This window comes from Centropristis striata, chromosome 13 (assembly GCF_030273125.1).
Source record: "Centropristis striata isolate RG_2023a ecotype Rhode Island chromosome 13, C.striata_1.0, whole genome shotgun sequence".
Classification (NCBI taxonomy): Eukaryota; Metazoa; Chordata; class Actinopteri; order Perciformes; family Serranidae; genus Centropristis; species Centropristis striata.
In genome coordinates, this window is record NC_081529.1 from 3,073,485 (window position 1) to 3,097,153 (window position 23,669).

At 36.4% G+C, this 23,669-nt stretch overlaps 2 protein-coding genes across 2 annotated transcripts; both read left to right on the forward strand.

The window, feature by feature from the left end:
* The first annotated feature begins 742 nt into the window (after positions 1-742).
* nudt9 (nudix (nucleoside diphosphate linked moiety X)-type motif 9) lies at positions 743-8,733 on the forward strand. The gene is given in 9 exon segments (XM_059348236.1): positions 743-823; positions 825-964; positions 1,502-1,780; positions 2,820-2,909; positions 3,064-3,150; positions 3,693-3,804; positions 4,436-4,582; positions 4,678-4,762; positions 6,471-8,733. Coding segments are annotated over 9 exon segments (1,167 nt in total). The 3' UTR covers positions 6,617-8,733.
* Positions 8,734-11,345: 2,612 nt separating this feature from the next.
* On the forward strand, positions 11,346-23,220 carry si:ch211-11k18.4 (uncharacterized). The gene is made up of 12 exons (XM_059348231.1): positions 11,346-11,617; positions 13,536-13,647; positions 14,106-14,199; positions 14,461-14,515; positions 15,494-15,634; positions 16,170-16,330; positions 16,736-16,834; positions 16,995-17,140; positions 18,961-19,132; positions 20,154-20,266; positions 20,996-21,080; positions 22,428-23,220. Exons 1-12 carry the CDS (start codon positions 11,500-11,502, stop codon positions 22,485-22,487), a joined length of 1,356 nt encoding a protein of 451 aa, XP_059204214.1. The 5' UTR covers positions 11,346-11,499; the 3' UTR covers positions 22,488-23,220.
* The last annotated feature ends 449 nt before the right edge of the window (positions 23,221-23,669 follow it).

A 23,669-nucleotide genomic window follows, 5' to 3' on the forward strand; every position in this document is an offset into this window, starting at 1 on the left:
CACAATTAGTATCACAGCAAGGTTGTGCTGAAACTAAGGATTATTTTGTTATCAAATAATTTCTACCGATTATTCCCTTCATGAATCGTTTGGTCTATACATTGTCATTTACCATCCCAAGGTTATGGATGTCTTTAGAAGTCTTGTTTTGTCAGTTCAGACCCTAAGGTTTTCACTTAAATACGATATAAAACAGAGGAAAGCAGAAAAAGTCCACATTTGGGAGGCAGAAAACAGCATTTTCTAACAATAAAAAATATGGAGCCGATAAAAATACACTTTCCCCTCGTTTTGATAAATAATGTCTACTATATGGAGCATAATCTAATATATGAATTTCGACGTTTTCTTTTTTTGAAAAGACTGTCTAAAGAGGCAATAATATAAAGAATATATTTTCCTTATTAAATAAACACATTTACGCAATTTTGTCATATAGAGAAAAACTAATAATGCTTTAAAGGGGTAAATAAAAAGAAACGAAATTACCTTAATTTAATCATCAAAGCGTAAATATATATTAATGTGACGTCATAAAAACGACAGTGGTGACAGGAATTTATTGTTTTTAATTTTTTCCGAGGAATGCATTAGTAATTAAATAAAATATTTACAAAGCAGAAACACAAAAAATGCATCAAAATGTTTTTGAAGGCTATATTCAGTTATAGATATCAAATTTAGGATATCGGTTTCAATCCATTTGTTATTATTTTTATACACAAACTTGAATGTTATCACCATGGAAACGAGTGCGACTGCCTTAACCACACCCCTTTGTGACGCAACCGCGTCGGGCGGAGCACTTCCTGGTTGCCTGGCGCCGCATGTTGTGGTTGATATATAGATTGATTTATTTGTCTCAAATGGTACATTTTCTCCTGCGGCGGGACTGGATCGGTCGGATTCGGCTTGCTCTCACTCTCTTCGGACTCCCGTATACCGTCTGCACTGCCGGAGTTAGGTAACGTTATTTATAAAGGTTTAACAAGACGCTATAATAATATATTTTACGTTTTTTGGCTCCCACTGTCATCGAAAGTAGACATAGTTACGTGCTGCAGTGGCTATTTCTGTCAGAGTCCCAGATCACCTGATTGAAATCAATTTCACAGTTAACACAACCATGCTAACTGTCTCTATATGCACAGTGTATTGACGTTGCTAACATGCAAACTTTATTTCAATTTTGATTTCCTATTATTATGAAATGTTATGTTAAACTGAATTCAACAAATAACAGCTAAATTGAACGATCAGTGCTTGAGGCAACAGATGTGTATTGTAGTATAGCTCTTATGCTCTTAAGTGTTAGTTTATGACTGAAGATTTTATACTTTCACCACTTAAGGGGGAAAGTCCTGTCATAATTGCTGGAGAGTCAGGAGGGTAAAGAGTGCCTATAGGGTGGTGCCGGGACCACGCTGCTGCAGGGAAGGCAGAGCAAGGCATACTTACTGGATTTCCATGTCTCATATTTCTATATCCTATATCCATGCAGATCTGCTATCACCTGCTCATCCTCGCACCCTTTCAGGAGCAGCCAGCCCATCAGTACCAGTTGCTCTAACTTCTACGCTACGAGTGTGGGGACAATGCCATCCTCAGCAGCGCCTCATTTTAAATCCAGATGCCCCCTGTATCCGGGGTCCAAAACCAAGCGCTTCCTTGTACCTGATGACAAAGTGAGCTGGGGTCAGAACTGGCCGCAGTATACTCCAGTCAGCTACACCGACCCTGCAGTACTAAAAAAGCCAGTATGGGCCGATCCTGATATTGGGTGAGCAACACATGCATAATTTAAAGTTCATTAAGTTGATATACTTAGCAAGGTTTGTACAGAGACACTCAACAGGAACAACAGTTACATCACATCTTCCCTACACGGGTGTTTTCTTATTGCACAACAAAATAAACTGGGCAAGTTCTCATGCCTATGTGCCTTCCTCAATGGCTGAAATACTGTGACATGAACAAACAGTCCTGAGTGTCCACTTTATACACCTGTAAAGAGTTTTAAAGCTAGTGTAAATCATAGATATTGGGTGAGCAACACATGCATAATTTAAAGTTCATTAAAGGAACACTCCACCGTTTTTTCATATTAAAACATGTTATTCGGGTAAGTAAGACGAGTTGATACAGACCTCTTGCGTCTCAATGCGTGCACTCAATCGCCCTGGCGTGCGGCGCCACTTGGCTAGCACTTAGCTTAGCCCAGTTCATTCATTAGGATCCAAACAGATGGACAGTTAGAAGCGACCAAACTCCTCCACGTTTTCCCTATTTAAATACAGCTACACGAGTCGTTAAACGACCAAGTATGGCGACACAAAATAAAACGTGGCGCTTTTCTAAGCGGATAAAAAGGAGAACTATAATGTATGGCGGAATAGCACTTGGGAGCACTTCGACTCGGCGCAGTAATATCATCACTCCTGAAAAATCTTCTCCCCTCGTTTTATTTTGTGTCGCCATACTTGGTCGTTAAACTACTCGTGTAGCTGTACTTAAATAGGGAAAACGTGGAGGAGTTTGGTCGCTTCTAACTGTCCATCTGTTTGGGTCCTAATGAATGAACTGGGCTAAGCTAAGTGCTAGCCAAGTGGCGCCGCACGCCAGGGCGATTGAGTGCACGCATTGAGACGCAAGAGGTCTGTATCAACTCGTCTTACTTACCCGAATAACATGTTTTAATATGAAAAAACGTTGGAGTGTTCCTTTAAGTTGATATGCTTAGGTCTGTTGAATGGATTGTAGACGTAGCTATTTTTTTTGGCTCATTCATGTTCATTTGAATGGCTTTTCTTCCTTCACAGGTCTTTCTCTCCAAAGTTCAACACTGTAGATGCTGGTGTGGATAGGACAAGCTTCGACGGCAGCTACAAACTGGAAAAGGGCAAGCCACTGTAAGTTATCAAATACCAAAAGAAATTGTTCTCACACTGTAAGTTGGATTGGTTTTGCTCAAAAACGTAAAGTCACAATACTTGTGTCTGCAAATTATTTCTTATTTCTTATCTGCTTCTAAATAAATTTGCAAATTTTCTTTTATTCATGTAGAAATCCTCGTGGACGCACAGGAGTGATTGGTCGAGGTTTGCTGGGACGATGGGGACCCAATCACGCAGCAGATCCCATTGTCACCAGGTAACTTTTTTTGTTTCTATACACGTTGGTATTATCCAGATACTTGTTAAACATTGTTCATTACTCAAGTTAGTTAGAAAAATACAGATATGGTGACCGATGTAGTGATTTTTTTTTTTGAGCTGGAATGAAAATACATTCTACTTTCACAAACACAAAACTTTATTTAATAAAATGTTATATTGTCACATACATTATTATACATTATACAAATGTATGTACATAGTCAGCCAATTCTTTAAATGATAACAGAGAAAATAAAAAATTAATAGGACATCTTTGCTGTTCAGTGTCAATTGCTGACCATTTAAAAAAAAAAGAAATAATAAAAAATAACACAATTTATTAATCACATAAAGCACCATTTTCTGCATTATATATTGTGTAAAAAAAAAATCATAACCGCACATATCAGACAGCATATTCACCACTACCAATAGACCGATATCGTCCGAAAACATCAGTCAATCCATATCTGTCGGGATCTACTTTGCAGCCTTTTATAAATGGCCGATGGCCTGATGTGTGTCTCTGTCTGACAGGTGGAAAGTCGATGCCAAAGGAGCAAAGATGTCTCACTCAGTGTCCAAGAAGCCGATCCTTCAGTTTGTGGCCATCAAGAGGAAAGACTGTGGGGAGTGGGCCGTCCCTGGGGTTGGTGGCTTTTACATGTCTTTTCCAAACAAAAAATAATTTAACCCTATAAAGCCAAGTGTATCATATTAGATACAGTAATTTTTGAGACCTCTACATCATCAAAAACCTGATGTATACATGTGTTGAAGATAAACAAACTGAGCAACAAATTGCACAAAAATACCAGATGTAGCAAAAATGATATGCAGGTTCCACGAGTGGATCATTCATTGCTGCATTAAAAAACTTCATATCAGCAGATGTATGATGTTGTTATATGGAAAAAATATGCATTTTGCATGTTTGAGGAAAAAGGAAAAGTCAAAGTCTTAATAGGTTAAAAATGTTAGGGTTTATATGTTTTTGTTAGTTCAAGAAAAACAAACTGTGAGCAACAAATTGCACAAAAAGACCTGATGTATCAAATATGATACAAATTAGAATTCATATATGCAATTTATTTATTTTTTAAAATTCGTCAGCAGGTTAATAAGCACTCGGTTTTTAAAAAATTTGAATTTTCTGGCAATTATTTCATGGCTCAGGCTTTGTAGGGTTAAAGACAAGAGGAAGACTGCTCTAAGTCGTTATGGGTATTGAAAAGTACCCACAGACCTGAGACTTGTTCATGTGTGTGTGTGTGCTGTAGGGGATGGTGGATCCAGGGGAGCAGGTCTCTCTCACGCTGCAGCGCGAGTTTTCAGAAGAAGCGTTGAACTCGTTGGCAGTCCCACCACCAGAGAAAGCCAAAATCAGTGAACGCATCACCAAACTCTTCAAATCTCCAGGGTTCCAGGTCAGGAACTGACACCCCCTCTTTGTTTTACTGACACATTTAGGTCAACAAGTGCTTCTGTGAGGAAAACTAGAATATTTCTTTGTCTCCTTCAGGTCTATAAGGGCTATGTAGATGATCCTAGAAACACTGATAATTCTTGGATGGAAACTGTGGCTGTCAACTTCCATGATGAATCAGGTAACAGTAGTCAGGAAGGATGTTTTTTTTTCACATATATCTTTATTGGGTTGTCAGGACATAATACATATTCAATCAGAAAAGGTACAATTCACCCATGTTTCCCCCTTTTAGAACAACCCCCGCCCCCCGAACCAGAGAGTTACATTCACATAAAATAAGCCAAAAAACAATAAATAGTAATGATAATGAGAAAATACAACTCTCTCCCGCTCAAAGAAAAACAGGAGGGGTGAACAGTAGCCAAATAAACAATAATAAAAAACGAAAAATAAAAATATACACATATATATCGGATGTTTTTTTAAATCATTTTTTATTGTCACTTTTCAAAATTTGGCACTTTCGAAATCTAGTATTTATTCGTCAGGGTTCCACTGTTGCATGCTGATTTGAAAAGTGCTTACATTTTTAATTACAGTGCTTGAAACTACTCTAAATGTAGGTTATATCAGACACTAAGTCTGCTTACAAACAGGCGACACATTTTGAAACATGAAACTTTGTTGTGTTTTCATTTGTTAACCTTTTGTCCATATTTATGTCATCCATATTTCGGTTGTTTATAACACATTAACATCTAATTTAATGTGATGAAAAAGGCAAATAATTTGTATACTATATGTAAATAAAATATTTAACACACCTGTAAAGTGCTGGAAAGGCTTGAAAATGCACCTATAACCCATAAGAACCCATGGTGACACCCGTGTAACAAACACGTTAAATCTTCTATTTTTTGTTACGAGGCTAAGTTTAAACCCATTTAACAATTCTAATCCGTTAATAGGGTGTCCTGTATTGCATTTAACTTGTTTTGACCATATTTCCTGAACAAATTAAAGTCACAATTTTGATAAACAAAAAGACACATGGTCATTTGTATTTATTTATTATCGATTTATTATTATTATGCTACTTAAAAACAAATCTAAAAAATAATTTGTTGTTAAACAGAACTAATAATGTCACAATTTTGATAGATGTTGTGCGGATGCAGAGAAAAAGGCAAATTTGTGTCTAGTTTTTTTAAATTTTAAAATACTAAATATTATAAACATAAATATTATAAACATAAATACTATAAGTGCCCAATGTAATGTTTATGTCACATCGCAGATCTTTGACATTTAGGGATAGTGTTTTTGAAAACACATCAGAAATGGTGGTTTATCCCCATAACTTTCCTTTAAGGATAACTGGGTCTGGGTTCTTATGTTCAACTTGTTACAGTTCTTGATACATTTCCTCTATGCTTACAACAAACAGGTTTTTCTTTTAGAGCAATGACGTATCTATGTTGTTACATAGATCTATGTTGTTACTGTAGGCAACAGTTCGTCAATCGAACAGTTCGTTATTCGTCAGGGTTCCACTGTTGCATGCTGATTTGAAAAGTGCTTAAATTTTGATTACAGTGCTTGAAACTACTCGAAATTTAGGTTATATTAGACACTAAGTCTAAAAAGTCAAATAATTTGTATATTATATGTAAATAAAAGTGTAAAGTGCTGGAAAGGCTTGAAAATGCACCTTAAAAATGTGTAAAAGCTTTAGGAGCCCTGTCTCATGCTACAGCAGCTCCAGCAATTTGCAAAACATTAAAAAAACAAACCCAACTTGTTACAGTTCTTGATAAATTTCCTCTTTGCGTACAACAAACAGTTTTTTCTTTCAGAACAATGACGTATCTATGTTGTTACTGTAGGCAACAGTGTGAGCGAGCTGCCGCTGAAAGCTGGCGATGACGCAGGACAAGTCCAGTGGGTTGATGTTGACTCGTCCTTCCCGCTCTATGCGAATCATTCCCACCTCCTGGAGCTGGTCGCCAAAGAGAGGAAAGCCCACTGGTAACGAAGGACGACAGAGTGACATGACAATGAAGGAAACATTAAGAGGCTTGTTGCTCTCTGTGTGCTGGTGCATTTAGAATGCATGAACCTAACCTTATGCAAATCTCCCCTCACTAATTTAAACATAATAATCACAACAGTAAAAGCGTGTTATGCATTTCATTAGTTTGAACTCATTATACAATGTACAGCAACACTTTAAGTGCAGTTTAAGATTGATATAGCAGAATGTAATGTATGAATGAAGGTTGAAAGCTTTGCTGCTTGGAGGACATGGCTCAGCTTGTATTAGAGCTGCTGTCTGCAGAAAAAAAAAAAGAAGAAGAAGAGAGATTTCAACTCAGCTGAACATGAGACTCTAAAATGCAACATGCTGCTGAGTGGCACACCATTATTTTTATTGGCACTAATTATGCTAATTTATTCAATGTTAACAAGGATCACATTAACTCAGCGTGATCATGTAAGAACAAACACAATGAGCGGCTGAACATAACACATACTACATTAATTTAAGTGTAATGAGACGGGTCAATCAAGACGGGTCAAGTCGACTGACTTTGATCTTTAGATGTGAAAAGAATATGAAGACGTGGAGCTCCACAGACAGGCCGGAGCTGGAGGACAAACATGTTTTCAAGTGGTAACAGACGGTGGAAGCAAAGGCCATTTCACACTTAACAGCCTGCCTTTTCCCAAACGTTCACATCAGTACGTGTCATCTCACTGCTGGGCGTACTTTGTGACAAAGCGGGATGGAGAATTACGCATTAAATGGCACATATCTGTTAGCATTCATGACACTTCTGTCATCAAAAGGCAGCAACAACAGACAGCCAAGTCTTTGCAGCAAAACATGTTTTTCTTCTGGCCGTATTAACAGATTTCATAAGATGTGATATGAATATTCCGTGTGCTATAAAACTTGTGAGGATGCCAGCTTCTGTAGGTACTTAAGGGAAAGGGAGAAATAGAACCTCTTACAAGGAAAGCTTTATTCAATTAGGTTCTCAACAGTTTGTAGAGGTACCACAAATCCTGTAAGCCCTTTTTATTTGTTTACCACTTTATTTGCTTATCACATCTTTTATGGCAGTCAGTATGTCCTCAGTTTGGAAAGCAGGCAGGAGACCCAGCATGTAAGCGAAGCAATGTACTGCTGTGGACGGACGCAGCAGCTAAATGTATTTTACCAACCTAAAAACATCAATAATTTTAAGTGTAGGCTATATTTAGAATATTTACACAGCTTTACCTTGCCATCAGACAACCTTGTTGGAGTTCAAGCAGGGTGAATGGTTGTCTAGTTATCTATTCTCTTCAAAGCAACCAGACTCCTTTGACCAAAAACCATAATTTTACCTTGAAGAACATGGAAGTTGCTGTTCTATCGCTGCCTCAAACAAAATAACAGATCGAAGCAGTGGTAGATCACTAAGTCCCATATCCTGCAAGGTAAAATTACTATTTGTGATATATTATATATGTTTGTTGGCTATGAAGAAAGACTTAAATTCCCACTCAAAAAGAGCCGTCTGACAGCAAGGTAAAGCAGTGAAAATATTGTAAATATGGTTTTAAAATTAAAAAAAAAATCCAAACTATCCCTTAAGGTATGATACCAGCAGCTGTTTGTTGGGAGGTGCTTCTGTTTAAACACTAACATACAGAAATTACATTACAAAGCATAATCCTAATTTAAGTCACACCTATGCAGATGCACATTCAGCTCTGATAGACTTCCAGTACAATCAGGCCACTTACCAGCTCCACTTAAGCATTTATAGTCAGAGCACTAATAGCATATGTTGGTGCAGAAAGGGAGATAATTTCTAAGCGAGAATTTGTAAGCCTGCTGATCAGAAAACTCTCTAACCATTGCCTTCAAAAGTACTTATTGATTTTCATTTTTATTCTGCCTAATGTGATTTTGGCTTGTGGTTAGTACAAGACAAAAACAGATTAATAAATGGTAGGATGAGTGCTCGAATAAGTTTTAATTTGTTTCATTATGAGTAATGTTATACATAAGGCTTTGCTGACTGGACTGTCTGTATATGCTATGATATTAAAATGAATGCAGAGATGTACAATTATTAAACTCCAAAAAGTAGCTGACACCAAAGTGTTTTTATTAATCATTTGACTCACTTGAAATTGTAAATTCTTAAACTGAGTTGTGCATAAGTGTGTCTTTAAAGAAATTATTATACATTGTGCACTGCGTTTGTTAATACCAGCTGTCTTTAAGTCTCAGCTTATATGATTATTTGTATGTTTGATCTCAAGAGATCTATATCAGTGTGTCTCAATGTGAAAATGAAAAACTTTTAATGGGCAAATAAAACTATGAAAAAATACATTTTATTTGGACACATATCTGTTAATTGTCCAACGTGTATTTAACTTAAATGTAATGTGCTGTCTATGTTGTGTGCACTGAAATCAATCTTTTTTTAACCAGCTGGATTCAGGCACAAACACACTCTAAAGGCTACTTCTGTATAAAGGGCGGCCACTTTGTAATCATTTACCTTAAATCACACAAATATTCTCCTCACTCCTACAACGGCATACTATACTGCCTCATAACTCCAGTTCTATATCGATTCCATTTAGAGCTACAGCTAATTAAGACAGGCAAGTCGGTTAAAAGGACTTACTAGCACTTACTAATAACTTTGTTACTGTTATTCAAATATGATTAAAGATGAGGACGCTTATTGTTTTTGAGCCATGTTTAAACTGATGTAGTTTACATTGTGTTTTAGCCACATGCTGAGCAATCACATTTTCAGAGACCACTACATGTTACCTCTCAAATAAAGCCTATTCCATGAATTTTGGCCGTACAGTTCTTCAGTTATAAGCTTCTCCATTTGGATATTTTAGTATAGGTGGGAGTTCATACAGTTTTTGTTTATTAAAACTTTCAAAAAATGTCAAAATGGAGCCGCAAACCTTAATTTAAGCTTTACAATGAAGATAAAATAACCAACAATCAACATTACTGATAGGCCATAATGAGCATTTATCAATATGATTTCGTAAGAAATATCTCTTTCTATCTATCTCTATCTATCTCTATCTTGTAAGCTCGCCTAGCTAGAAAAACTCAAAACTAGACTTGAAGTTGACAAAATTTAGATGTTAAGGTACTGGGCCCTAGACTTTCGTAAGTTTCGAAAGCTCTGATACACATTTTAGTTGACTTTTTAATGGAATTTGAATACAAATTCCAATGGGCTGACGCCAATGATTAATAAAAAATAAAAATGTGAAGAAAACAGTAATTAATTTCGTATAATTATTTTGTCACAGCCACAGAGAGCCACACGTGACTCAGGAGCCTCAGGTTGCCTAGCCCTGGGCTGGTCAAATACACGTATATCACTACAGTCAGTGGCGGTTCTACACAGGGGCCTCCAGGGGCCACTGCCCCTGTGAAGAAGCCTTTGGCCCCTGCTGTGGCCCCTGTGTCCAATTAATAATAAAAATTATCAATTTATAACAATGAACAATGGAACAATTCTAACCTTTTTTTGTTCAAACAATATCTCATTGTACACAAAAGGAACCCAGAATGTTACATTGTATAATAGTTTAACTCTATGGAGTCTTATTGGGCTGTTTTGTCCATTTTTGAATCTTTTTTAGTAATTTGTGTCTTTTTGTGTCTTATTTTGGTAATTTTGTGTCTGTTGTTGTGTCTTTTTTATTTATTTTGTGTCTTTTTTTGTTATTTTGTGTCTTTTTTTGTCATTGGTGTCATTTATGTGTCTTTTTTGTGTCTGTTTTTGTTATTTTGTGTCTTTTTATGGTCATTTTGTGTCTTTTTTTTGGTCATTTTTATGTCTTCTGTGGGGTTTTTTTGTGGTTATTCTGTCTTCTCATTTTGTGACTTTTTTGGTCATTTTGTGTCTTTTTCAAGGCATTCAAAGATTTTGAATACTTAAATATCATCTTTGCCATTTTTCATGTGCTAATGTGCCCCTCTGATTAAACACTGGCCCCTCCTTGGCCCCAAGGTTATTATAGTTAACGAAAACTAACAAAATAACGAAAACTAGAATTGAAAAAAGATTTTCGTTAACTGAAATAAAAATAAAAACTTAAAAGAGTTTTTAAAAAAACGATAACTAACTGAAACTGTATTGTGTGGTTACAAAACTAACTAAAACTAACTAAAATGATAGTGAAAATGTCCTTTAGTTTTTGTCAACTTTTTTCATTCATAATTCAGTGTTTCTATTTGAACATGCAACACATGGTGAATATGTTTACTGAGACTGGGATGTTTACACTAGAACCAAAATACAAAACACCCAGAACTGTAAGAGTTAATAACCTTATTGGGGCTGAGATGATAAACCAAAGGAAATAAACGCAAAATTTATTATGACCACTTTGAATCTGGCACCCAACGTATAGCCCATTACAAAAAAACTAAAACTAACACTAAAACTAATAAAAACTAAACTAAAACTAAGCATTTTCAAAAAATAAAAAATAAACTAAAACTAGAAAACTCACTCTAAAAACTAACTAAAACTAACTGAATTCGAAAACAAAAATTCACAACGAAATTAAAACTAATACTAATGAAAAATCCAAAACTATTATAACCTTGCTTGGCCCCCACAGTAACATTGGTCTAGAACCGCCACTGACTACAGTAATTCAATGGAAGAACTACATTACCCATGAGTCTGTGCGATAAAAGCCGCACAAGCTGACGACGTGGCTGCGAGACGTTTCAACCCCGTGTTTCAACGGACCGGGGCGATTCAAACAAGGCGAACCGGCTTTATTCACAGCTACTTCAGAGAGTCGCTGCCTTCAACAAGTCTCTCTTCTGAAGTTTGATAGCATCTCTGTCTGACCATGTCTGGGAAAATCAAGAACCGAAGCGCCGCTAACGCAGACTCGATAACCGGCGGAGTGTCCTGCGATGAGCGCATCTTGCGGGATTGTCATCAGCTGTACACGGATCCGGACAGCGGTGAGTCAAACCCTCCCAACATTCATCTGTTTTATTTTAAAGTTAGGATAGCGAGCTGTTTGCTAACCTGGGGTTAGCTAACGTTAGCTAATTTATAAAGTAAGAGACGTAATCCCTGATACAGGGGGCTAACCGTTAGCTAGCTATTAAGCAAGGATTTGTGATTTGGCTAGCTAGCATTCTTGCTAGTTTTGTTAGCAATGCTCAGCTGCCAGTTAATTAGTAGAAGAAGAAGAAGAAGAGTACTTTATTAATCCCACAATGGGGAATTCAAGCACTTTCAAAGTACCCAAAACAAATATTACCATATTTTTGAAGCCTCACATCTAATATGGTGTTAATAAATGCAATTACAAAATTTAAGAGAATAAATTGATACCCTCAGCCATCAATGTATGTTGACACTTTGCTATTTCACCAGCAGCTTATATTAACTGTGATTGTTTGTTCTGATCATGACTATTTTTTGAATAATAACATGGATTTTGGAGATGAAATATGTCCGTAATTAAGAAGAAAAAGAAGAAGATTACTTTATTAATCCCACAATGGGGAAATTCAACCTCTGCATTTAACCCATCCTTTTTTACACACAAGTGAACACACCATGCAAGGAGCAGTGGGCAGCACATTACTGCGCCCGGGGAGCTGTGCAGGGGGGTTAGGTGCCTTGCTCAAGGGCACTTCAGTCCTAGACCTGGGGAGATGGGGAATCGAACCAGCGACTCTCCAGTTACAAGCCCAATTCCTAACCTCTAGGCCACGGAGTCACTACTAATGACTCAGCTGTACAGTCAAAACGTGTTGCAATGTTTGATGTTTCATAATATTCAGAGTTTTGGTAAAGTTTGTGTTAGTTTAACCCTATAAAGCCTGAACCATGAAATAATTGCCAGAAAATTATATTTTTTAAAAACTTGAGTATTTATTGAACCTGCTGACAAAAAATAAAAAAATCAATTTGCATATATGAATTCTAATTTGTATCATATTTGATACATCAGGTCTTTTTGCACAATTTGTTGCTCACAGTTTGTTTTTCTTGAACTAGCAAAAACACAAAACCGAACATTTTTATCCTATTAAGACTTTCCTTTTAACATTTAATTCAAATATGCAAGAAAAAAAATATTTATCTGCTGATATTAAGTTTTCACCCAGCAATGAACCTGTATCATTTTTGCTACATCTGGTATTTTTGTGCAATTTGTTGCTCAGTTGTTGTTTTTTTAAATCTCCAACACATGTATACATCAGGTTTTTCAGGAAAAAAAAAATATCAGACTGATGATGTAGAGGTCTCAACAACTTGTGTATCAAATATGATACACTTGGCTTTATAGGGTTAAGAAGAGACAGCCCACAGAAAATGAATGGAGTACAAATATGATGGATAGATAGATAGATAGATAGCTAGATATACTTTATTTATCCCAAGCTGGGAAATTGCAGTGTAGCAGCAGCATTACACACAGAGACAATGACAATTAAATAAAAAGAACAACCTAGGCATACTTCAAGCAATAAAATATAAAAATACAATAAAAATACAATAAAATATAAAGTGTCTAAAAAAGGAGTATGTATTAAGGAGTAGAATAGAATTCCAGTGCAGAATAAATATGAATATACAGTATAAAAATGTTGGTGCTATGAAACAAATAAGGTGCAATGAACAGTGTGCATAAAAAACACATAAAGTGCAGAGACAGTATGTAATGAACCAGGCTATTATTTGTTGTTGTACAGTGTGATGGCATGTGGCAGGAAAGATTTTTTTATTTACATGCAGTCATTCATTTGAAGTGTTTGCAGCCCTTCTCCAGCTCCTGCAGGTGCAACCAAAGCACCAGGGAGGCTGAAGTATTCATTAATATACACATCGTTGACTTTACATTTAAATGTTTGTTTTGTACAGGGTTGATCACAGTGGCCGAATCTGTTGGTGTGAAGTTGCTGCCGCCCAGAAAAAAGATCACAGTGATGCTGATGGGCAACCACTCTGCTGGAAAAAGCTCCTTCATCAACTGGTAAATATGTTTTTACAAAATTAAATCCTGATGTGTTTTACAGGGAGCAAGTCTGTCCACCCAACATCAAACTACTCAACCCTTAGCAAACAGAGTGATGCTTTGTATCCGCAGCATGAAACAGAAAATTGCATGTTAAAAGGATATAACTGGTTTACCTAGAACGCCTCGTTTTGGCTAAGTTTTCCAACTCAACTGTTGCACCCCTCCTTGGCACAGTTTTGTATGCAATTTATGGGAACATTTAACTGATAAATGCAATTCATAATGCATGAGCGCTGAGATTTACTGTGATAATTGTGTCAGCCAATGCAGAGTATGCACCAGTCTATTGATTTTGCAGAATAAAATAGTTTTCATTGATTTTAGTTTGGACAGAGGACAACACTAGCTTGCAAACAAATATTTCTCCTCCATCTAAATAACAATGAGCTGTTCTTTTTTTGTCTTTTTGTCAGGTATGTTGAAGAACACATCCAGCGTACAGGAGTGGCTATTGAGACTCAAGGCTTCAGCTTTGTTACAAGTGGGCGCAAGAGAGAATCTCTCACAGTGAGTGCAACTGTACAACAAGGTGTCAATTACTGTAAGATAGATGTACATTTGGTCCAGGAAGAAGTAACAAAATGTGAATTTTAAATAATATCCCTTGTGTTACAACACCGACTGTTTTATTAAACCATTTGTTATGATAATGAGGGTAATTATTATATTAACAGAGTTAATTCCTCTCTAATGATTCCAGTTCTTCTGGAGATCCTGATACCTGTGTCACAACCTTTCACGACTAACCTGGCTTTGCTTTTTCTTTAGGGAAATGCCACCCTTCATCTATATCCACACTTCAAGCCTCTGCAAGAGTTCAAAGGTGAGATTTCAGCTCAAATCACAATCCTTCCCTGTTCTCTTCACAAGAGTGGCCACAATGATGCACTTTGTCTCCCCTCAGTCTGCCGCCACACTCATCCATTCTAAAATTCCCAGCATTCTGATGCAAAGATATTTTGGTTTTGTTGTCTGTTTATTTGACAATAATTTGGATTTAGTCATTTTAACCCATAAGAACCGAGACCCAGTTGTCCTTAAAGGACATAGAACACATTTCTGATGTTTTAAAAAAATGATATGTGATGTGACATAAACGTTACAATGGGCGTTTATGGTATTGATGTTTATAATTTCTTATTTTAAAATTAAAAAAAAATTTGCCTTTTTCTTTTGCATCTCTGCAACATTTATCAAAATTGTGACTTTAATTTGTTCAGGAAATATGGTCGGAACAAGTTAAATGCAAGTTAAATCCCTATTAACAGATTAAAATTGTTAAATTTAGCCTCGTAACAAAATAAAAGCTTTTTGAAATAAGCTACTTTTTCACATTTCTGTTTCCAGTCACAGCCACATTTTGGAGAAGTCACTTCACAACACCAGGGTGTTGAGTATTTGTCACTTAGGGATTTAATGAGTTAAAGTGAAGCATAAAGCTGAATATGGGAGATTCTAGAAGATTTAAAGTGTTTGTTACACTGGTGTCACCATAGGTTCTTATGGGTTAAGATGCAGAAACAACATGAATGGATCAGTGTGGCAGCACTCTCTCACTTCTCATCCTTTGAAAAAGCCATGATCCCTGCAACCACGAGTCTTGTGGAAGATAAAGGATTTAATGTTGGATTCTTCTCAAACAAGCATTCACGTTGTTGTGCTGCTCTTTTGTTAAAGCCAAATAGAAGAACTTTTCTGTAGTGCAACAGCCATGTGGCTCCAGTGTTATGATGTCTTGTATTACATTAAGTGATCGGTATTGATCTGATCTGATTTCTGATGTTCCTTAATTGATTTTTAGGTGTTTCGGAGTACCTGAGCACAGAGATCTGCACGTCGCGACAGAAACGGTTCAGCCTGGTGACTTTTGTGGATTCGCCAGGTTTGGTGGATGGTGATATGAAGTATCCCTTTGATGTGGACGAGGTTATCTTGTGGCTGGGTGAGTTGCCACTAATGCAGTTGTCTAAAAGGCTTTTGTGGTAGCTGGTTTTCTGACACTGAGTTATGGGTTAGTAAATGGGTTTATAAAAATAATACAAGATAAAAAGAGCAGCATTTGTTTAGTCTGTGCTGTCTCTCTTTAATGTGAAATACTGGCCTTAAAAAGCACTAGCCCGTGGTTATTGCTGCAACAGAGTTATTTGCCCTCAGTGATGTCTTCCAGGTTATCTGATCCTCTCACCACTTCCTTTACAAGCTAACCTTGATTGCATCACAGTTTTGTTATCATTTTTCAGTGGAATCATCTTCACACTATGATAAAACTGTGATGATACACATGATACACAATATTGTGTCTAAATTTTAAGCAAGTAAAACAATTGAAAAATGTTACTTTTAAAAAATAATTTTATTCAGAAAGGTTTGATCAAACTTTTATCAAATAATTAATACAACAGGAATGTATAATAGACATTTTGTAAATGGGGGTTTCATTTGGTGTGAATAATACTTTTTCTCACTGTCTCTCTCAGGTGAGCTCTGTGACCTGATCCTGGTCTTCTTTGACCCCATGGGTCAGGCTCTGTGCAAGCGCTCCCTCAACATTGTGGAGAGAATGAATGAGAAACACGGAGATCGCCTGCGTTTTTACCTGAGCAAGGCTGACGAGGCCGGGGGAGAGTCGGACAGACAGGTATGCACAGAAACGGCTTGATTTAAAGACTTGTTTTGGGTCTGCTGCCATTCTTCATTAGATTAAAAAAAATACATTATCCAGTCACCTAACTTCATAGATGTTCAATGAGTTTTCACATGCATAAGAATTTTTAAAGCATGCACTTGTATTGTCACACTCCGAGAGTAATGGAAACCTAAAATGGAGCATGTCCTCTTCATGTTAAAGTGTGTGGGTGGCTTAAAGCTGCTGTCAAGTGTAGGTGTTAAAGTATGTTTGAGCACAGAACACAAAGTAAATGGGTATTCACTTTCACAAAATGTATAGTCCTTTTGAACAGAATTACTAGATATTGTCTGTGTATACTAAAAAGGGCTACTTCTTCACTCTCTGACTTATCTGTTTTGTCATTTTGTGTCTCAGAGAGTAATGATGCAGATTGTCCAGGAGCTCTGCAAGCGACCAGGACTCAACAAATGTGGTTTTGACATGCCCACCATCTACATTCCTAATCCAAATAAAGTAAGTGTTGCACTTTTATTGAGCTCTAGGTGATTGTACAATGTTTATGTTCATGTCTATTCTCCTTCGACTTGTTCTCAAATAATTCCACTCAGTTTTATAAGTTGCACTTGCTGGCAGGTGACACATTGTAATGAGTTGTCTTTGCTCCTGTTCTCAGCCAAGTCGCTGTGTAAACCAGATTGAGGAGGTGTGTCGCACCGTCGAGAAAACCATCAACCAGACAGTCCAGAATACACTCAACTCTCTGGAGAAGGACTGCGAGGTCATCAGCGAGGCCATTGCTGATACGCTCATTAACGACAGGTAACACGCATGCAAACACTTTGTGCTACAGAACTCTATATAAGCCCCTTTAATAGTGCCGTTTCATGCCGGGACATTTATGGCTCTGTAACGTCTCTCCTGCACTATGAACGTATCAGGTGCACTATCCTCCCACCTCGTTCCGCGAAAATTGAAAGCACTATGCAAGGGCATGAATATCATGCCCTCTGGGATCACTATGAATGCCCTAAGGCAAAAAGCAGACACAGATCTTTCCGGTAATATAGCAGGACATTTGCGGGGCCGCACTATAAAAGGGGTTACTGTTTCATGTCTTTTCTTCGTATTAGTATGCTTTATTGGAACTTTTCAAAGTGTCCACAAGTGTTGGGCTCTACGTAAATGGACCTGCACTTGTATAGCGCTTTTCTAGTTGCTTTGTGTAGCAGAAAATACTTCTTGACTAAAAATAATGAAGCGAGACCTTTCCTTTCATGATCAGACGATCTTTAGTGAAAAATAAAAAAGAGCAAAAAACATACAGCGTGTGCGTTTATGCCGTGACTCCACATTTTCTACTAACACAACAAAACTCTGACGTAATCACGTACGTTACGTCTGCTCCTAGAGCATCTTGGGAAATGAAGTCTTTTTAATGTAACTCCAAATCAATGAAATTAAATGTCTCTTTCTAATCACATATGACACACATGAACTGTTTTTAATAATATTACTGTTAACTTATATTTTAACCTGTATTGACTTATTTATTCTTTTATTCAGTCAAATAAATTCTCAACACTTTGCGACCACTCAAAGCGCTTTACACTACAGACACTCACTCATTCACACACACATTCATACAGGTGGCAGAGGACACATGTTGGAACTATTTGAATTTGTACAACCTCTATTTGCATCCTTTTTTATCACCTCTCTGCTCTGTGTCAACAGCCTGCAAATCAGTCCAAGTTTTACTGAATCTTTGTCCTCAACCGGATTATTAATGGCTGCCCAGTTGCGCTGAGGAGCGCGAAATATAATTCTTTTTACATGATCTGGCTTGTTCAAATGGTTGATATATGGTCGAATATTAAATGTGGCATGTAGAATAAAGTGATTTTCATGAAATATCGCTATTTTAAGCTTAGATTTAGTTAGTTTTCTTGACAGAAGCGATTGCCACACATGATTTGTTCAGGGACTGTTGAAAATCCTGAAAATCAAACAACAATGCTTGAGCATTCTGGCTACGATGAGTTGTGCTAGCAGGTTGTGGGATTCATAAGATAAGATAAGATAAGATAAGAAATACTTTATTCATCCCAGCAGAGAAATTTAGGTGTTCCAGCAGCCAACATACACACAACACAACACAACACAACACAACATAACACAACACAACACATGTATACATACATATTCCACCTATACAGAACATGAGCCCACAATACATAGCCTAGTATAGAAGAAGTGGAATGGATGGTCCATGTGCATTAGTAGCTGTTACTCATAGATTACAGTTACAGCAAGTGTGCAAATATACAGGTGTGTAAATAAATAAACAGGTGTGCAAATATACATGTGCAAAAAACATGTGCAGAAATACAGTTTGGTAAATGCAGTATAAGCAGCTAAGCTAAAGCCTTACTAAAAGGGGAGTCATTATAAAGTGCAATTGCAGTAGGTAAAAACGTATTCTTAAATTTCTTCTTAAATAAAGTTAATGTATTCAGGACATTTTTACAGCTTCACTGACTGTTTATCCCGCCTGTACACATAGTCCTGTGCAGATATTGAGCTGAGCGGGACCAACAGTAAATACTTCAGAGAATAACCCCGACTCTCTGCTCTCTCAGGCAGGTCAGCGTTCAGAACCGCCGGGCGCGCTGTAAGAGCTGCTTGATGACTCTGCTGGGCTTCACCGTCCCTCTGGCTCTGATGGCCCTACTGGTGCTGGGCATCCTGTCCAAGGAGCTGCTGGAGGTGGCTCTGGGCCCCGAGGGCCGAGAGGCGCTCTCACTCTACCTGGTGAGTGACCCGTTCACTGTTGAGTTATAGTTGTTGCATTGTCCACATATAAAGCAGTCAAGTCTGATTTTAGCTGCTCCTGTAATCCAGCTATTCTCAACCTTGGGGTGAGATGATTTCTGGGGGTCGCCAAATCATTTTGTGTCTTTTTTTAGTGATTTTGTTTCTTTTCTTTGGTAATTTTGCGTTTGTTTTTTTGGTCATTTTGTGACTTTTTTGGTCACTTTGTGTCTTTTTTTTTTTTTTGTAATTTTGTGTCCTTTTTGGTAATTTTGTGTCCTTTTTGGTCATTTTGTGTCTTTTTTTTTGGTCATTTTGTGTCTTTTTTTTTGGTCATTTTGTGTCCTTTTTGGTAATTTTGTGACTTTTTTTGGTCATTTTGTGGTTTTTTTGGTCATTTTGTGACTTTTTTTGGTCATTTTGTGTCTTTTTGGACATTTTGTGTCTCTTGTGGTTAATTTGTGTCTTTTTCTGTCATTTTGTTTCCTTTTTTGGTCACTTTGTGTCTTTTTTGGTCATTTTGTGTCTTTTTTTGGACATTTTGTGTCTCTTGTGGTTAATTTGTGTCTTTTTCTGTCATTTTGTTTCCTTTTTTGGTCACTTTGTGTCTTTTTTTTGGTAATTTTGTGTCCTTTTTGGTAATTTTGTGTCTTTTTTTGGGTCATTTTGTGTCTTTTTTTGGACATTTTGTGTCTCTTGTGGTTAATTTGTGTCTTTTTTTTGTCATTTTGTTTCCTTTTTTTGGACATTTTGTGTCTCTTGTGGTTAATTTGTGTCTTTTTTTGTCATTTTGTTTCCTTTTTTTGGACATTTTGTGTCTCTTGTGGTTAATTTGTGTCTTTTTTTGTCATTTTGTTTCCTTTTTTTAGTCATTTTGTGTCTTTTTTTTTTTTGCTCATTTTGTTTCTTTTTTGTGTGATCTGAACTGTGCGTGTGAGATTCTGTTCAGTCGCAGACAACATGCATGTTAAATTGGGGGTCACAAATCCAAAAGGTTGAGAACTACTGCTGTAATCCTCAGGCTCCCATAGTGAGAGTGTTGGAGTCCCTGTCTGTGGAGCAGCAGCTGTACGGCTGTGGCGGACTGGTCTTCCTCTCCTTCCTGCTGCTCATCATCGCACGCTTCTCCTTCAGGTAGAACAACATCTCAGCTCCTTCACACTATTTAATCTGATGGTGCTGAATCTGCTGCTTTACTGTTATTCAGTGTAAATAAATCACATTCATTAGAGTATATTTTTTAATTTATATAAAACTTAGTGCTAGTTTAAGCAGGGTAATATGACCAAGATCATCTTTTCTGATATATCTTGATAATGATGTATATTACAATATAGCATGTTTTCTCATAATTCAATAAATTAATAGTCTATATGAAATAACTATATACTCCATGATACAAGTTGCAAACCGTCATCTATGCAAGGATCAGAACCTAAAGCATTGTCAATAATTAAATAAATATTGTAGTAACAAAGAAAATATACATGATAGAGATTTTAATATTATCCCTACCCCCAAAAGCAATTTTTATTTTATTTATTTATTTTTGTCAGTTTTGTCAACTTTCTTCAGTGGACATACACAACTTGCAAAAATAATTGAAAAATAATGACTTATTGGTTTTTTAAGTAGTTGGCAAACAATTAGTGCCTATTGTCCATTCAAGAATTTGTTGCTTTTGTTGAATGTGATAATAAATTTAATATCTTTGGGTTTTGGAGTTAAGCAGCTGCATGTGATTTTGGGTCCCCCCCTAGATTTGAAAGCATTCCTCTTGACGAAGGATAAAAACATTTTTTCCCAACTTGAGCTTGTGTGTTTTTAAAAAAATCTCATCAAGTTCCCTTCAATCGTCTGCAGGACTCAACCAACTCTGTCCGGCAAACAGAAAAGGCAACTGCAGGAGAAGCTGGAGTACGTTCAGGAGGTGGTCAAGAGCAAAAAGGTATCGTGTGTCTTCTGTGTGTGTGTGAGACCCTGAAATGATACTGGTAATAAGAATCAGAATCACTTTATTAGTCCCTTGAAGGGAGGTTTGTTTTGCAGCAGGACACACAAGACAAGGTACACAACGATAACATAATAAGACCCAATTTATATCTAATAAAACACAGTCAAAGAAACGCCATACGCATATATAAAATCACTGACACATGTTGGTTGCAGAGCTGATACTCCTAAATGGAGTTACTACACTGTAAAAAATAATCTGTTTAATTTACGGTAAAATACCGTACAGAACTTCACCGTAAAAATTACAGTGAGTGGATTTTCTATTCTAAATTTAAATGTAAATATCAGCAAAAAAAACTGTAATTTAGTCTGAATAATCCTGTTATTTTTTAGGGTTATTGTGTCATTCATTCACATGTCAGGGTATTTCTCCATCCATTTTGCATGAAAATGTTATATTTTACAGCAAAACTGTGTGTTTCTTCCAGTTTATGACATGAAATGTTTGTCTTATTCTTTGATTTACGGTAATTAAAAGCGTCTAATACAGTGATATACAATTTTTCATTTTATGCCCTATTTCTGATGTATTTGACAGTGTATTACTGTTATTTCTACAAACCTTTTTTACAGTGTACCTAGCATAGGTAAAAAGTGCAGATGTGCAAGAAGCAGACTTAGTTAAATAAATGGCAGTTGGTATGAATGAGACCTGGAGTCTTTTAGTCGTCCACCTAGGGGCCCTAAGACGACGGCCTTGAAGGGTTGTTTTTTTTTTTTTTTTGTAAATTTTATTTATGCAAAGTTTTGGCACATATATATATATATATATATATATATATATATATATATATATATATATATATATATATATATATATATATATATATATATATATATATAGACACATACAGTACAAGAAACAGAGAAAAAACCCAACAGAGAAAAAAAAAAAATAAAAGTAAACAAACAGATAAAACAAAACAGAAGCAACAGACAGCCAGCCACCACTTCATCATTAACGTAAAAAGAAAATGTGCACAAAAACATGTCGGTCCAACAAAATGTCCCCAATTGTCCGCTCATATGAAAAGGGCCAGAGATTGAGCCCAGGAGGCCCGAGCCAGAGGGGAACAGCAAAGTCTCATAACCCGGATACATATCAAGAGAAAATATATAATATATATAACATATATTTATATACAATATAATATAATAAAAAAAATAATAATTACTTAATAAAATAAAAATAAGAAAGCAGTGTGTTCAGGTACCAGTTTGAGGTTTATCTTTTCTAATGTAAGGGTTGTGTTTAACTGTTGATTCTTTCTCTTTCTAGAAAAAACTGTATGAAGAATACCTTCGCCAGAGTGTGAGCGATCAGGACATGGACTTGTAAGGAAACCGATGATTCAGCATCCTCACACTGACACTGGACCAGATGAAATGAAAGCGTTGCCAAGGTTTCACACCAGCCGTCACTCTGACCACTCAGTACTGTCGCATCGTTCAAGTGTGCAGATGTAATTTCTAAGCACATGGTACTCTCGTAGAATCCCACTTAAGATCTGGTGCTTTACATACTGTAAAGCCCGTGTACTTATTAGATGACGTTACCTCTGTAAGGACACTTAAACCACACTACCTGCAGATAATTAGTGTTTGTTACTGACCACTTATTTGTCGTGAGCATTTATATAAATGTATTTGTGCCTCTTCTTCAGTCCAAGGAATCCAGGCGTAAACCACTTTAAGATATTTAAACATTTTCAAACTATTTATATTATTACTTTATCAGAGAAATTGTATTTTGGTTAATCGACATACAGCACTGGTTTACATGAGTCACTTTGTATGAGTTGGTGTTTTTGAAGACTTTAACCAGCATTTTCTACAGTACTTTGGCTGCTTGGTATCCTGAAGTTACGGTTTTGGTATTAATCCAGTTCACATCATGAATGTCTGTTAGATATGTAGAATATTCAATTATACGCACAGCTCTTATTATTGAAGTCAGTATACAGAAACCAAACATTTTACCAGTGATGAGATCAACCTTTTGTATTACATTGTTACATTGTGACCATGTTTTTAATTACAAATGACAAATAAAAGCAATGTTCAACATATTATAGGAGGCTCTTTCTTGGGATTAAGTTCTGAGATTTTTGGAACAAGAAGTTAAACAAATCTTCAGAACAGTGCATTTTACCTCCAGTTGTGCATTTGATCACTTCTTTTTACTTCTTTTGAAGGCTTGAAGACTAAAATAAGTCTCTAAAGCAAGTGCCTGCTTCTGGTTGACTGATGCCTTGATGAAATAAGGAGTGCCACATTTTAGAACATACTTTCTGCCTAAAATGCTCCGTCCGCCTCTGTTTTGAGCCTTTAAAATCCCTTTTGAAAAGAAATTATTTGAAAGCACCAAAATACAATAGTTTGGAAAAGAAATATGCTAAAGTTGTCTCCTCAGAATAATCAGAATAAGGTTTATTGTGAAGTAGGTCTTCACATACAAGAATTTATATAATAAAATAAACCATGACAAAATAAAACTAAATCAAATTATGCATAAGTCAAG